The sequence below is a fragment of the Sminthopsis crassicaudata genome, chromosome 3, assembly GCF_048593235.1.
Source record: "Sminthopsis crassicaudata isolate SCR6 chromosome 3, ASM4859323v1, whole genome shotgun sequence".
NCBI lineage: Eukaryota > Metazoa > Chordata > Mammalia > Dasyuromorphia > Dasyuridae > Sminthopsis > Sminthopsis crassicaudata.
This window is the reverse complement of record NC_133619.1, coordinates 582,772,388-582,789,893: the sequence shown is the minus strand read 5'-3', so window position 1 is coordinate 582,789,893 and position 17,506 is coordinate 582,772,388. Positions and strand designations below refer to the sequence as shown.

Below are 17,506 nucleotides of genomic sequence, written 5' to 3'. Positions count from 1 at the left end.
CCAAGGGAAAGTCAGGATCTATATGAGCAAAACTACAAAACACTTTCCATACAAATAAAGTCAGATCTAAACAATTAGAAAAATATTTAGTGCTCTTGGATAGTTCGAGTGAATATAATAATGATGACGATACTTCTTAAGCTAATCTATTTATTTAGTGCTATCCCAATCAGAGTCCCAAAAAACTATTTTAATCATGTAGAAAAAAATAACAACAAAATTCATCTGGAAGAACAAAAGGTCAGGAATTTTAAGAGAACTAATGAAAAAAAACTCAATGAAGGTGGCCTAGTTTGATCTAAAACTATATTATAAAGCAGCAGCCACCAAAACCATTTGATATTGGCTAAGAAATAGACTAGTTGATCAGTGGAATAGGTTGGGTTCAGTAACTATAATAATCTAGTGTTTGACCCAAAGACCTCAGCTTTTGGGATAAGAATTCACTATTTAACAAAAAGTGCTGGGAAAATTTGAAACTAGTATTGTAATATTCTCTCTAAAATGTAATGTTCTCTGTTGAGGTTTTCTTGGGGGTCTCTGGGAGCAGCCTTCGTTTCAGTTCAGTAATCACCACAAGTGCAGCCAGGTGTTAAAGTCCAAATCCTTTATCTCTTTCAAAGTCCTATCTCCTTCACTTGGGACTTGGCTAATTTTCTGGAGGCCTTCTGGAGTCTTGGTTTCAGCAGAGAAGTGAAGGAGAAGAGCCTGCCACCAAGGTGGTGTGAGATGACATGAATCTGTCTGAATCCAAAGGTTTGTGCTCCATCCTATCTGCTTGTCTCTCTGAATCTCCCTGGCTGAGGCTTCTAGCTTATATCCAATCACTTTATCACTAGGAAACCATTATGTGTTGTAGGACTAAATCAGTGCTAAACTATATTTAACCATTGTCTCCTCAATTCCACTTAGTACCTTGTTTCAAGTTCTGACCCATAACATCTCCTTGTAGGATTAAATCAATCATACTGATTTTCTCTATCAATTCCACTGACTTAGTACCTTATAAGAATCCTTTGTTTCAAGTTCAGAGTTCTGGCCCATAACATAGTAAGGCAGAAATTAGGCATTGACCCACATTTAACACCGTACACCAAGATGAAGTCAAGATATGATGTAGACATAAAGAATGAGATTATAAATAAATTAGAAGAACATAGTTTAGTTTACCTCTCAGACCCGTAAAAAAGGAAGGAATTTGTGAGCAAAGAACTACATATCATTATTAATCACAAAATAGAAAAATTTGATTATAATAAGTTAAAAAGTTTTTTGTACAAATAAAACTAATGTAGACAAGTTTAGAAGGGAAGCAATAAACTGGGAAAATAAAAAAAAACTGTCTCAAATTTATTAGAAATCAAGTCATTCTCCAATTGATAAATAGTCAAAGAATACAAACAGACACTTTTCAGATGAAGAAATGGAAACTATTTCTAGTCATATGAAAAGGTGCTCCAAATCATTATTGATCAGAGAAATGCAGATTAAGAAAACTCTTAGATACCACTACACATCTGTCAGATTGGCTAATATGACAGGAAATGTTAATCATAAATGTTGAAGAGGATGTGGTAAGGCTGGGAAACTAATACATTGTCGATGGAGTTGTGAAGGAATCCAACCATAATCTAGATCAATTTGGAACTATGTTCAAAAAGTTATCAAACTGTGTATACCCTTTGATCCAGCAGTGTTATTACTGGGCTTATATCCCAAAGAGATCTTAAAAAAGGGAAAGGGACCCATATGTGCAGAAATGTTTGTGGCAGCCCTTTTTGTACTGGTGGAAACTGAATGGATGCCTATCAACTGAAGAATGGCTGAATAAATTATGGTATATGAATGTTATGGAATATCATTTTTCTGTAAAAATAAATGACCAGCAGGATGATTTCAGAGAGCCCTGGAGACATTACATGAACTGATGCTAAGTGAAATAAGCAGAACCAGGAAATCATTATACACTTCAAGAATAAAATTATATGGTGTTCCATTCTGATGGACGTGGCTCTACTCAAAATTGAGATGATTCAAACCTGTTCCAATTGTTCAATAATGAAGACAATCAGCTACACCCAGAAAGAGAACTATGGGAAATGAATGTGGATCACAACATTGCATTTCCACTCTTTCTATTATTGTTTACTTACATTTTTGTTTTCCTTCTCAGTTTTTTTACTTTCTTTCTAGATTTGATTTTTCTTGTGCAGCAAGATAACTGTGCAAATATATATGTATATAGTATCTAACATATACTTTAACATATTTAACATGTATTGGATTACCTGCCAACTAGAGGAGAGGGTAGGAGGGAAGGAGGGGAAAAGTTGGAACAAAAGGTTTTGCAAGGGTCAATATTTAAAAATTACCTATGCATATGCTTTGTAAATAAAAAAACTATAATAAAAAATAAAATAAAATCATCACAATGAAATCAAAGTATACCTGTACCTTCTAAATACACCCATAGCAGAATTACAGATTTTAATAGTAAGCATAACATTTTCTTCTATAGCTTTTTACATTTTAAAAGAAAGTTATTTTTTCTTTTCTTTTCCTTTTTATGCTTCTCTTGAGTTCTGTATTTGAAGATCAAATTTACTATTCAGCTCTGGTTGTTTTATAAGGAAATAGATGACTCCCACTGATTTTGTTGAATGTCCATCTTTTTCCCTTGTAAAGTTCTCATTTGGTTTTCTGGAGGTCTTGGGAGCAGCCTTCATTTCATCAGTAATCACCACAAGAATAGCCATGTGTTAAAGTCCAAATCCTTTATTATCTCTTCACAGTCTAGTTTCCTTGCCTATGGTTTAGGCCAGCTTTCTAGAGAGCCTTTTAGACTGGCCTTGGTCTCAAGAAGGAAGGTCTCAGTGGGGAAAGTGCAGGCCATGGTGCTGTGAGATAAGTGAATGAATCTGGCTCTGAGTCCCCTTCAAGTCTGTCTCTGGCCCTTCTGAGTCTCTCTCCAAGCCCTTCTGAGTCTCTCTCTCTCTGGCTCCGGCTGAGTTTGTCGAAGCTTTATACGCTCTATTTTGAGTATAAACCAATCATTATATCACTAAGAAACCATTATTTGTTATAAGACTAAATCAATCATATTGAACTTAGAGAATTATCAATCACTATGCTAAACTAGATAATCATTGTGTCATCAATTCCATTGAGTTAGCACCTTGTAAGAATCCTTATTTGAGTACAAGAGTTCTGGCCCATAACATTCCTTGAAAGGTGATGCTCAGTTTTGCTATATAGTTGATTATTGGCTTCAATCAAGTTCATTTGCCTTTTGGAATATCAGATTACATGCCCTTCAACTTTATAAAGTGGAAGTTGCTAGGTGTTGGATAATTCTGATTGTAGCTCCTCGATATTTGAATTGTTTTCTTTTGACTGCTTATGATATTCTCTTCTTGATTTCATAATTTGATAATTCTGAAATTTAGCTACTAAGTTCCTTGGAGTTTTCATTTTGGGGTCACTTTCATGAGGTGATTGGTGAATTCTCTCAATGGTTGCTTTACCCTCCAGTTCTAGGACATCCAGACAGTTTTTGTTTGTTTGTTTGTTTGTTTGTTTGTTTTTATGATTTCCTGAAAATGATATCAAAGCTCTTTTTTCATCATGGTTTTCAGGAAGTCCAATAATTATTAAATTATATCTCCTAGATCTATTTTCCATGCCAGTTGTTTTTCCATTGAGGTATTTTACATTTTCTTCTATTTTTTTTCTTTTTTCTTTCTTTCTTTCTTTTTTTTTTTTGTTTGACTGAATCTTGAAATCTCATTGACTCATTCACTTACATTTATTTAATTCTAATTTTTAGTGAATTATTTTCTGCATTTAGCTTTTGTTAATCTCTTTTTGCATTTGGTTAATTGAACTTTTAAATGGGGTGTTTCATTCATTGATTTTTTTTTTCATTTCACAGATTCTGCTTTTTAACAAATTGGTTTCTTTTTTCATATACATTTTCTAAGTTATAAGCTTTTTCCATTTCACCACAACTATTTTGCAAAGAATTATTTGCCTTTTCCATTTTGTCAAATCTATTTTGTAGGGTGTTATATGCTTTTCCCAATTCATCAAATCTATTCTTAAGGAGTTTTCTTCAGATCATTTCTGTTTTTCCTTTTCTATACCCTCTTTCTTTTTTTAATTTTTTTATTTTTATTATATATATTTTTATAATATCATCCCTTGTATTCATTTTTCCAAATTATCCCCCCTTCCTCCACTCCCTCCCCCCGATGACAGGCAATCCCATACATTTTACATGTGTTACAATATAACCTAGATACAATACATGTGTGTAAATACCATTTTCTTGTTGCACAATGAGCATTAGATTCCAAAGGTACATGTAACCTGGGCAGACAGATATTAGTGCTAACAATTTACATTCACTTCCCAGTGTTCCTTCTCTGGGTGTAGCTACCTCTGTCCATCATTGATCAACTGGAAGTGAGTTGGCTCTTCTTTATGTTGAAGATTTCCACTTCCATCAGAATACATCCTCATACAGTATTATTGTTGAAGTGTATAGTGATCTTCTGGTTCTGCTCATTTCACTCAGCATCAGTTGATGTAAGTCTCTCCAAGTCTCTCTATATTCCTCCTGCTGGTCATTTCTTACAGAGCAATAATATTCCATAACCTTCATATACCATAATTTACCCAACCATTCTCCAACTGATGGACATCCATTCATCTTCCAGTTTCTAGCTACAACAAAAAGAGCTGCCACAAACATTTTGGCACATACAGGTCTCTTTCCACTCTTCAGTATTTCTTTGGGATATAAGCCCAGTAGTAGTACTGCTGGATCAAAGGGTATGCACAGTTTGATAACTTTTTGGGCATAGTTCCAAATTGCTCTCCAGAATGGCTGGATTCTTTCACAACTCCACCAGCAATGTATTAGTGTCCCAGTTTTCCCACATCCCCTCCAACATTCATCATTATTTGTTCCTGTCATCTTAGCTAATCTGACAGGTGTGTAGTGGTGTCTCAGAGTTGTCTTAATTTGCATTTCTCTGATCAGTAGTGATCCACTCTTTCATATGATTAGATATAGTTTCAATTTCTTCATCTGAGAATTGTCTGTTCATATCCTTTGACCATTTATCAATTGGAGAATGGTTCGGTTTCTTATAAATTAGGTCTATACCCTCTTTCAAAGAAATCATTTTCTTTCCTCTTTTTTCTTCTAACTCTCTTTAAAGATCCTTTTTGAATTCTTCCAAGAGAGCCTTGTGAAATGGGGACCAACTCACATCACCCTTTGGGGCTTCATTTGGAGCTGATTTGCCTTTAGCATCCTCAGGGTTCAATATCTATTCTTTTCTTTCTCCATCTATGATCAGAGTTCTTTTTTGCTTTTTTTCTCATTTTTTTAAATGGTTGAGGTCTGCTCTTAAGGCAAAGGGGCAACACTAAATTATTTTGCCATAGGGTTGGTGTTGCTGACTTCTGGTACTAATTTTTTGTGGCCAGGTTTCATTTTCTGAGGTTTCAGGGTTCAGAGGCTCTACTATTTGCAAATCTGTTGAACCACTGGCTTATCAGCAGGACATAGTTGCCTAAGAGCCTCACAATAGATTCTTTGGTACTTGCATACCCCAACATCCAGGGTCCTTTCCCCAGCATCTTTCCTCAAACTCCTTGCCCTGAGGGCTGGATTGGGCAGCCTCTCCCTCTGCCTGTTTGAAACAGACCTTTTCTGAAGTTCTTCCAAAGTATCTTCTTCTGAAAATTTGTTGTACTCCAAATATTTGTGGGGTTTGTCATTCCACAACCAGTTCAGAGACTTAATCTGTTATTGATCTGAGGAAAGTTCAGAGGAGCTCAGATAGAGGCATGTCTAGTTTTTTCTCATCTTGTATCCACTCCCCAAGCCTGAAAAATCTTAAATGCAATTATCTTAAGCCTCCTATAAAGGTTCTCCTACACAGTTCCTTTAAAGTATCTTCATATGACATGCTGTTAAAGTCTAGCCTTATTAGGTTCACTCTTATCTGCGTAAGACAAACCATGTGGTACATTAGGAAGGGCACTGATTCTGGAGTTATAGGACCTGGCTTCAAATTCCACTTCTGATGATTAAAATCTAGGTGACCCTGGAAAAGTCACATAAGTTCCCCTGGAACCTCTGTTCCATTATATGTAGATTAAAGAGTTTAGACTTTATGGCCTTGAGGTTCCTTCTAACTCTAGATCTGCAAACCCATAGTTTCCAATTTGTCAACATCCATTGTAAAATATAACTGAAAATAGAACACAGAAATAAACATAGTCCTCTACTTACGATATTACATGAAAAGCATATGGCTCTTTAAGCATAAACACAACGTCTCTTCATGGACCCCAAGAGCATTTGTGATGGTTTTATCCTACCATATATTCATATTGAGTTTACAAAAAATAAAGTTTCATTTGGTCATACTTGTAGTTATGAAATTATTTTTTTACGATCCATAAGAGATGATTTTATATTTAGCGCCATTAAATTTCATCACACTAGATTTATTTCATTATTCAAACTTGCCATTTATTTCCAATCCTAATTCTGGTGCCTGAATTTTCAGAAATTTTTTTGATTGAGTTTCTAATTTCCCCCATGTTTCCTCCAAAGGGAAAATAAAAAAAAAATTACCCTAATTCTTTTTTTTTTTCTTTTTTAGAAGAGGAGAAAAATTAACTTTTGAATAGCCAGTCAGCAAAAAAGAACAATTCTATAGTGATTAATTATGCATGGCATCCCAAGATTAAAATGTAAACGATGTTTCTCTGTTGCATGTGGTCAAGCCCAACTGTCAATAGTTCTTTGGAAGGTACCCATAATTTCTTTCTGGAGCCACCAAGATTTTCAGGAATGATTGAGCTAAACTAGTACTGTACAGCTGAAATTCTATACTTTAACCTGATAGGGGTGTAATATAGTTTCCATTAATTCACTTATCATTTTTCCTTGCTAGTTTCTCATGAGACATTTCTCCATTTCCAAACTTAACTCCTCCCTCCAAAATCCTATTTACAAACCATCTGGCACTGAAGTTATCTCAGGAGATTCTTATTTTTGCCTCCATATTATTTATTGTGACTCATAAAATTCTCCATATGAACCCTAGAGACACTTAGACTCAACTTGTCCCTTGTGACTGACATAGGTGTGCCATGGAAAATTCAAAATTTCCAATGGATGAATTTTTGTGCCTATAGGACCAATAGATCTTGAAGAGATTCACTTAAAAATAAGATAAATCGTCCCAAAAGGAGGTAGATGTGCTGAAAAGCAAAACATATCTATAACGCATTCAGCTGTAGAAGAATCAGTATTTCTATGAATTGGAGTGCTTGGGCATGTGAGTAGTGATGGTGGTGGGAATAAGAGGTACTTATGGCATTCAACATCTTGTAACAACTGAGAGGGTAGAGAAACCAGAGCAATGAATTCTGTTATTTGGAAAGTTGTCTTGCTTTTCTTAGTCTTGTGTCATGGATAAACCCTTTCCTTCTCCAGAAAAAGAAAAAAAAAATTAAACACAAAGGCAAAATGTTATAAAGATATTTCAGAGGCAAAAAAGAGGAATTTTTTAAATCATAGAGATAACAGGAAATCATTGTAGTTTATTGGATGGTACTACTATTTAGAATTTATATAGCATTTAAAATTTTACAAAATGTTTAACAAATATTAGCTAAATTTATGCTCACAAGTCTGTTTGAAGGTTGCTACTATTATTGTTACAGGTTTATAAATGAGAGCACTGAAGCAGATAGACAGTAAATAACACAGGCAGGAGCATATAGCTAGTAAATGTGTGAGACCAAATTTGAACTCAAATTTTCCTGACTCTAATTACAGAACTTTATCTAGAGGTTGTTGTTGCTGTTGTTTGTCCTTCCTTCTCAAAGAAAATAATGATATCTGGGAGGTGATGCTGTAACATACAAATGAACTGGATTTAAGTGAGGGAGGACTGGTACAAACAAAGCCACTTTCCTCACAGTCCCCTCCAGAGTCATCTGGATCCAGTGACAAAATGTAGATCAAGATGACTGGAAATGGACTTGGATGAAATGGGAGATTTTGACTTTTTTAAGTAAAGTCTTCAATAAGTCTCAGATTAATTGAGACTGCAACTATTCAATGATTAAGGATAGGTAGCAATTTTTTTCACTTAGTCCAAAATTTTTTCACTTAGTCCAAAAAAAATTTAAATGAATGAATGAATGAATGAATCTGGGAGAAGACTCTTAGAGTTTCTGATTAAAGTAGAAATGATTGCTATTTCTATTCAATTTGAGTCAATCAGGACCCAAATAATGATCAAATGGGAATTGGCCTAGGATCTATTGGTAGTCAATTAGAATCAGACTGGTTAAGAAAACTAGTCAATTAGCTCCAAGACATCCAACTGAGTAGAGGAGTAATGTGGTAAAAATAATTTTGGCATCTGAGTGAAGGACAGATTTGACTGGGGAAAACTGAGGCAGGGAGATGACTTGTAGGCTATCCCACTAGCCTTGACATAAAAGCGATCTACAGAAAAAAAGGTAATTAAATCAATTGGAGTTGATGAGATAATTTAGCAAAAAAACATTGAAACAAAAAAAGAAGACTGAAACAGAGATACACTTCCTATGAATGGACATGATATGGATAAAGATTCAGGAAATTATAGGGAACAGAAAGACAGAGGAAAATCAGGAAAGAAGAATGACTTGAAAATCTCAAGAGGTAAGAATATCTAGAAGAGAGTGATTGACAATATCAAATGCTTCAGTGATCAAGAAGGATAAGGATTTAGAAAGGTCATTCATTAGACCTGGCAATCAAAAATTCATTGACAACTTTGAAGATATCACCTTCAGTAGAATGAAATTGGAAATCAGATTATATAGGAATTAAAAGAGAAGAGAGTAAGCAGAGTTACTAAATGTAAACAGCTTTCCCAAGACTTTTAGCTACAAAAGAAAAGAGATACATACAATAAACACTGGTGATATCCTGATTAGATCCTACTTTTGAGGAGCTCATAATCTTATAGAAGGCTTAAGCTATTATTTTTATTTAAAATGGCAGGACTGAATGAATTTACTGAGACAAAATTAAATAATTAAATGTAGCATCTTTAAAGAATAAAATATGTGATATTACCTCTTTTTGCTGAATTTATGTTGAGATTTGACAGCAAGTTTACAAAATTTAAAATAGTTTACATTGTTATGCAACAATTTTGACATAGATAAAAAGCATATTTAACTTTTATTCTAATCTTTTTTTCCAATCTAATTTTTTCAGTAAGACTTAAATCACACAAATTGTCAGAGCAAATAAACATGTTTTTACATATCTTAGATAAATTCCTCATTTTTTAACATTTGTGGCACAGTGAATATCTATTTGTCATGATTCTTATTCATTTGAAGATTTCAGTACTCCCAGGAAACAAATTGCTTCAGTATCACTATATTCATCACAGTTCATTATTTCCTTACCAATTTCCTAAAAACAAATAAACAAACAAAAAAACATTCAATCCTGTTTGAAAGTTATCCTGTTTTAAGGCAGTTCTCTGGAATAAGTGAGTCCTTTCTATGAGGCAATAGTATTCCATTATGCCCTTAATTTCTGCAGCTGTATTCATAGAGTTGTAGTCTTCCAGGGTTAATGCAGCTATCAGCTCTGTCTGGATACTCAATATATGTCTAAGAAAAAGCCTGAGAAGACCAGAGAAACAAGTTATTGTAAATAACCTCTTAATGGATTTGCATGCTGAGAATAAAAACTAAAACAATAGAAGTCATTTCAATGCAAGAGCTTTATTGCAAGAGTGGGAATGAAAATTGGAAAAGGGGATCTAATTTCAACTCAGACATGCACAGTAACATAGAGTATCACTCACATTAATCCTGCACTGCACTAAAAAGCACAGAGACATGGATTCATTTAGCAGAAATGGAGTGTCTCAGTAAGGAAGGCATGCTCCTGAATACTCCTTTGAGAGTAAGATTATTATACTATGATTTTGGATAACCTCCATGAAGTTGGCCAATTTCTATCAGGATCAGGTCAAAATATTATTTTGGAGGCATGTTATCTAGTAGAAAAAGAAGCTGGTGGTAGACAAAATATTATTTAGGAATGCTGCTTAATCAACCTTTAAAAATATTGTCAGAATTTTTTCATGTTTATGATCTATAAACTTAAAGAGTTCTTTAAGGGGAAATTGTCAAAATGACTTCAAAATCATTAATCATAATCTTATAATAATGATTTCCTACATAAATTCTATAAACTACAGTATTTCTTAAGGGGGAAACTGTCATGGTAGTCTCAAAACTACTCTAGGATTAATTTTATGACAATTCCAAGACATGTGAGGATGGTGGTAGATATTTTTTAGTCTTATAGAATGAATGTTTCACAGTCTTACCAGATTATCTACTCTTTTACCAACAACTTTGAATGAAAATGTGAGTTTAATTAGCAAAAAATGTATTATCCTAATTTTGAGCACTGTAATATTTTTACTGACTTGCTTATATCAGCAAGAGATTTTTCTATTTTAATGATTCTCAGAAATAACTGTTATATATGATAATAGAGAGAAGATAGTAAAGAGTTATTCCTAATAGATTTATATTACCTTACCAAGAAGATTACCTATATTGTTTAGTACTGAAAGATATGATTAATGAAAGAAGACAAAGACTGAAGAATAAAGGGCAGTTTAGCTCAGCTTTCCCTGCACAACTATTTTTACAAAAACTTAGAAAGCGTACTACATCAAGTTGTTGTCATTAGACAAAATAATTGTGAGTGATGTTTCCAACTTATATCCACTTATATTAAGAGGTTTGTAGGCACAGAAGCCTGTATATTGTTGCATGGAGACTGTCAGACTAGACACTGAAATAGGACCTATGACTATGTATAATGGTAAAAGTTAGTTCTGGATCCAGCAAAGTTTGGCTTGAAGTTGTTTAGAAAGCTGGAAAAAGGGCATCTAGATGGCCCAGTGGATAAAGCACCAGCCCTTAAGTCAGGAGGACCTGAGTGCAAATCTGGCCTCAGATACTTAACACTTCCTAGCTGTATGACCATGGGCAAATCACTTAATCCCAATTGCCACAGGAGGGAAAAAAAAAAAAAAAAAGAAAGAAAGAAAGCTGAACAAAAGCCAACTTGCAGCTCTGTTACTCAAACCATATAGCCATATTATAATTAAAGTTTGGACCAAAAAGGGGATCTAAGACATGGATGAATTGTGACTTCTTCAGAATTAGTAGAGTTCATTAGTCTTAATGAGAAGAGATATCAGTTGCTTGGCTCTTCCCTGGAGTGGTATCTTACAATGAGTTCTCTGTTTTGTCTGTGTCCTGGAGCTGAATAACAAGTTAAAGGAACTCAGAAGTTCTCTTGCACTAAAATAGAATTCTTCTCCAAGCAATAAAAGAACTGGGGTCAGTAGTATATAGGGAGTATAGGGAGTTCTATGACTCAGACCCATAACGGGAAGCTCATAATAGAAAGAAATGATCAGATTTCACCCTGTAGCAGACTGCTTTGTATACAGAGAAAGGCTGTTAGTATCTAGACTAATTGAATCTTGAAGAGTACAGAATTCAACATCTAGAAAGAACAGTATCAAGACTTTAGAGGACATAATTCAAGATCAAACAAGGCTCAAATATTTCTTTCAGAAGTGAACATAAACTAGTCATAACACAAAGTCTCATTTCATCTAGAAGAATAAGTAGATAAGTTTAAAAAAATCTTTAGCCAAAAAATACTATTATAAGAAAAGGATCCTTAAGATAGAAATGGAGAAGAAAACAATGACTCCAAAATATCTACCTGGAAAGCCTCAAAAAAAATATCTTCTCCATAAATTCCACAAGACTTCCTGTAAGATTAAAGTACATGCAAAATGCAATTTAAATTATTTATAAATGAAATTAGCATAGAAGAGGAACTTATTAGAAGATATGCAAGATTTGGAACATAGAATTGGAAAGAAATTAATATTTTAGTACAGGAAGCAAAAAGCATATGTGCACGCGCTTGCGTGTACACACACACATACACTCCTTTACCAAGCAACATACTTCTTCAAAATTAGAATGAATTAAGCAGTATTAAATCAAAATTAGTAGAGTGAAAAAAATAACATCTCTCATAACAAAAACAATTGATCTCAAAAATGGATAAAAAGATAATTCAAGAAGCATTGAATTTCCTAAAAACCATAGGCCAAACCTCCCCCCCCCCAAAAAAAAAAGTAATTATAAAGGAATGTTTTGTTTTGTTTTGTTTGGGGAAGAGGTAAGTGCAGGGGAAGTGAAAGGGAGAGTTAATGGAATAGACAATTGCCTGAGGAAATTATTTTATGATGATTTACAAAATTGTCAAGGGGAATACTGATTATGTGCAATTTTAAACAGCAGCTGACATTAGAAATTAACCCAACTATCCTATCATGTAAATCACATTCCTCCATTTTAATTATTGAAGAACATGTTGTAGAAAAATCAAAGAAAGCTTAAGCAATTTAGTAATCCTGTCACAAAAGGACAGGAGTTTACTTTGCCATGCCAAATTTTTGAAGAAGCTATGTTCATTTTGTGTGATCATTGTGTACTTCTAAACAGTGGTACTGCAATAAGAGATTATTCTAGTCTATCTTCTTTTCTTTCATTATTTTTCCCTCTGATCTTTTCTTTTTCTTTGAATTTGATTATTCTTTGCAAATGACTTCCAAATTTATTTGCCTTAATTGAATCTTTCTTCTTAACTGCAAAATAACATCTACTGGACAACTACATCTCAAGATAGTTTCATAATAACAAATACAGTGAGCTAAAACTACTATCATTATATTTTTTTTCTTAAACTTACTATTTATCCTATTCCTATTTCCCACCATTATTTTGGGGGGTATCACCATCCTTTCAGTAACCTAGGTTTTTAACCTCAATGTCATCTTAGGTCCAACTCTTTTAGTTACTGCCTCGAATAAAATCAGTTATTAAGTCTTGTTGATTCTACTTCCATAATATCACTGATCTCTATTCCCTGACATTTCTAGCAGAATCTTATCAGACCTCTCTTGGACTAATGTTATAATCTCTTTATTTTGTTTTTTTTTTCTTCTAGTCTATCATTATCACTAGCATTTATGTAACAACACTTTTAAGGTTTTCAAAGTGTTCTATAAATATTTGATTCTCACAGTTATGGGGGGTAGATGTTATTATCACTATGTTATATTTTGTATTATTATAGGGCAGCTAAGTCATGTAGTACTAGGTCTGGAGTCAGGAAGATCTGAGTTCAAATCTAGCCTCGGACACTTCTTAGTTGAAGGACCCCAGGCAAATTACCTAACTCTATTTGCCTCATTTTCCTCAATTATAAAATGAGCTGGAGAAGGTAATGGCAAACCATTTTAGTAACTTTGCCAAGAAAACACCAAAAATGGTCACAAAGAGTTGACATGACTGAAAACAGCAAAACAATAAGATGCTACTATTACCCTGATTTACAAGTAAGTAAACTGAGGTGGGAAAATTAAGTTACTTATCCAAGGTCACATAGGTAATAAATGTCTGAGACAGTATTTGAAGCCAAGTTTTCCTAATCCTAGGATCTTGCATGCTATATACTGAACTGTTCAGCTGCAAAAATAATTTTCCTAGGGCTAGAGTGTAACCATATCATTTCCTCATTCAAAAACTTTCAGGGCTATCTTAATGTCTCATATAAATTTATTTCAATATATTTACTAAGCACATACAATATTCAAGGCATCATATTAAAGTATGCTCTGAAGAAAGGGATAAAGACAAAATGTTGCTGTTTTTCCCCCCTTAGGAACTCACATTCTACCACAATACAACATGAGACACACACATATAAATGTATATAGCGCTCTCTCTCTCTCTCTCTCTCTCTCTCTCTCTCTCTCTCTCTCTCTCTCTCTGTGTGTGTGTGTGTGTGTGTGTGTGTGTGTGTGTGTGTAAATCAAGAAGGACAATATATTAATAGCTTCTCATCAGGAAGATTCTATGAAATAGATAACACCTGAACTATTTAACAGAAAGCTAGGTATTATAAACTGAAAAGAAAAACAAAACAAAGCAAAATAATCAAAAGATTATAAATTGTAAGGAATGGACCTTGATCCTTATTCTGGCACTGAAGTCACAATCTGGCTTTAAATTGCTATCCAGTCTTATTCAATTTTTCTCCCTTTAATTCACTATATCTTCCGAACAAAGTGTACTACAAGGTATTCACCAAAATCTACATTTCAGTTATTACATTATCTGACACATATTAAGTGTTATATAAATGATAGCTATTGTTCAATCATAGAACTTCAAAGGACTTAAAAGGCTGACAAGAATCTCAAGATTTTTCTCCTAACCTTCAGTTCACACATCACTCCTATGCACTCACAATTATCTACTTCCACTTGGAGTCATAATTTTTATTTGCTTTTATTGGTTTCAACCCTGGTCATTATTATTCTTTCACTCATTCAATTGATTTTTAGGGCATGTGAAATACATGCAGCATCGTCGTAGATGCAGATAGAGATCCATGGGTGATTAAAATATAGCTTTTACCTTTTTATAATAACATAATATATAATATGTTTTGGCTTAAATGCACTTAGCAAAGCTAACATTTGTGCCAAACATCCTAAAAATGGCCAAGAAGTACATGTAGTTCTGTTTTTTATTCCCTTTATAAGATATGTTGATTATTAATACTTTGCTTTTTGACCACTACCACACTCCAAACTTTTATCCTGAGAAGGTTCTATAAGTGTCTGAAGTTTACTTTACTTGGGTTCTATGGACATACTAACTTCTAACATCTCACTCTTCTTTTTTTCTAGTCATCATGCTTGGAAAGTCATTCTAATCAGAGTACCTCCTGTGGTCTCATGTCAACATACAATAGCTCTGCCTTCCAGCCAGCTGTCTTCATTCTGACAGGCCTGAGAGAACTTGTAGGGGCTCGCCTATGGTTGGGTCCACTCCTGAGTCTAATGTATGTCATCACTTTTATTGGCAATTGCACATTATTATATCTGGTGAAAATTGAGCATAGCCTCCAGGAGCCACAGTACTTATTTCTATCCATGTTGGCTGGGGCTGATATTGGTCTATCTTTCTCAACATTATACTCTGTATTTTTAGTCTATATTCTTGGCATTAATGAAATTACATTTGATGGTTGCCTCACTCAGCTCTTCTTTATCCACACTTTCTCCTCGATGGGTTCAGGAATCCTCTTGGCTATGGCTTTTGACCGCTTTGTGGCCATCAGTCACCCACTGCATTATACTACCATCCTCACTCACACACGCATTGCTAAAATGGGACTGGCAACTTTCCTGAGGGGTGTTGCTCTCATGACTCCACTGCCTATTCTTCTCAAAAGGCTTCCTTTTTGCAAGGGTCAGACACTAGCCTACTCTTACTGCCTTCACCCAAATGTGATGAAGCTAGCTTGTGGTCGTGTCAAGATCAACATCTTCTATGGTCTTGTACTTGTTCTTTGCTCCTTTGGACTGGACTCTGTGCTCATTGGTCTTTCCTACATTCTTATCCTGAGGGCTGTTTTAAGTATTGCCTCTAGAGAAGGAAGATTCAAGGCACTCAACACCTGCATTTCTCACATGTTCATTGTTCTCATCTACTATATGCCACATCTTTCAATTACATTAATGCACCGTATTCCTCACCGAAGCTCACCACTGACCCATGCTGTCTTGGGAAACCTTTACCTCTTCATGCCCCCACTGGTTAATCCCATAGTGTACAGTCTTAAAACCAAACAAATCCGTGCTGCCCTCCAGAAGTCATTTATGGCATGGAGGAAATGAGAGTTGAAATATGATGACTTTTGACAGGAAATAAGTTGGATTATTCCCTCAAACCATCTCCAAATTGGAAGGGTAGAGACCTATTTTTCCTTTCATAATCTAATAAGTAAATAATTTGTGATTTCTAATGCTTAGCTGCTTTCTATCTTACAAATTCCATTCCTTTCCTAAACTTGATTTAAGAACATTCACATATCTGAGGTGGTAAAAGGTCAGAAGAGAAGAAGGCCCTTTGACATAGATGATATAATTTCCTAATTCTGTTTTTCTTAAAATAAGAGAAGAAGTGGAATTATTGATTAGGATAGAGTTGGATTGTGACCACTGAAATTCATTCTGTAATTCACAACCTCTTATTTTAATTTGTTGTGGGAAGGACACTTCTAAATATTCCTAGAAGCTGTCAGGAGATGATTTTTCATTGTTAATCTAGTGTATCATATTTCTAGAATGCTCCAGGATTAATGGGATGAAATGACAAAAGTATCCCAACCACCATTGATATGAATTCCCCCTTCCTTCCCTTAGAGGTGCAGAGGTACCATGATACTGTACTCATGGTCATAAAGAGAAATAAAATTCTTTTAGAAAGAAGATATCCTTTGCCTCAGCATCCCTAACATGATGTATTCCATTCATCTTCTGCTCATTGAACACTTTTTAATTGTATTTGTCAAAAAATGTGATAGTGTTATCATTTGCTTCTCCAGAAAGATTTTTTTCTAAAGAATTGACCCAGTTAAAATGTTCTTTCTGCTGAGTGTGCTTTTGAAAATTTACTTTCAATTCTGCTTCAATGTGTCCAAATCAGATTTATATGAACTGAACTTCTTGATCTTATTCCCTCAGACACCTTCTATCCACCAATTCTTTCCCATGATAATATAATAGGGCAAAAACATAGAGTTCTAATTCTGGAGTCAAGAAATCCTGTATTCAAATCCAGAAACAAACCCTTACTATGTGACTCTGGATAAGTCACTTAACATTTATTTTTTCCATTTCCTTATTTATAAAACTGATTTCAATGATAACTATAACCTTGTAACATAATTTTAAACCTTGCAAGATAATATTTGTAAAGGGCTTAGCACAATTTTCTAACATAACAGGTGCTATATAAATGTTAGCTATTCATCATCATCATCATCATCACTATTATTGTTATCATTATTATTATTATTATTATTATTATTATTATTACTGAGAATTAACTGTGTACAAGACAGTGTTTGAACATCTCAGTAGTACTATAACTATAATCTACTTAAGTGTAAGGTCTAAAACAATCATGTTATAATTCTCTATGTAAAACCAATATTTAATGTTAATTTAAAATTCATTTTGTTATAAAGAAACTTATGTGATTTATAAGTATGAATAAACTTTTAGAGAAAAAGTGAGTTTTTCCTTTCCTCCTTTTCTTTTTGACCTATTTTGTTTTTAAGGCATTAGTTTTTTGTAAAATTTTGTAAATTTCCTTTGGTATCACTCTTATTTCTCTTCAATTTTTTCTATCTTTCTTATTTGATTTTCAAAATTCCTTCTTAGTTATTCCATAGCCTGAGACGAATTCTCATTTTGCTTGGGACCTTTGG

The 17,506-nt window shown here is 34.0% G+C and overlaps 1 protein-coding gene across 1 annotated transcript; it reads left to right on the top strand.

Annotated features, from left to right (window-relative positions):
- The first annotated feature begins 14,963 nt into the window (after window positions 1-14,963).
- LOC141559896 (olfactory receptor 51G2-like) lies at window positions 14,964-15,908 on the top strand. Its single transcript, XM_074297551.1, has one exon. It carries the CDS (start codon window positions 14,964-14,966, stop codon window positions 15,906-15,908), a length of 945 nt encoding a protein of 314 aa, XP_074153652.1.
- The last annotated feature ends 1,598 nt before the right edge of the window (window positions 15,909-17,506 follow it).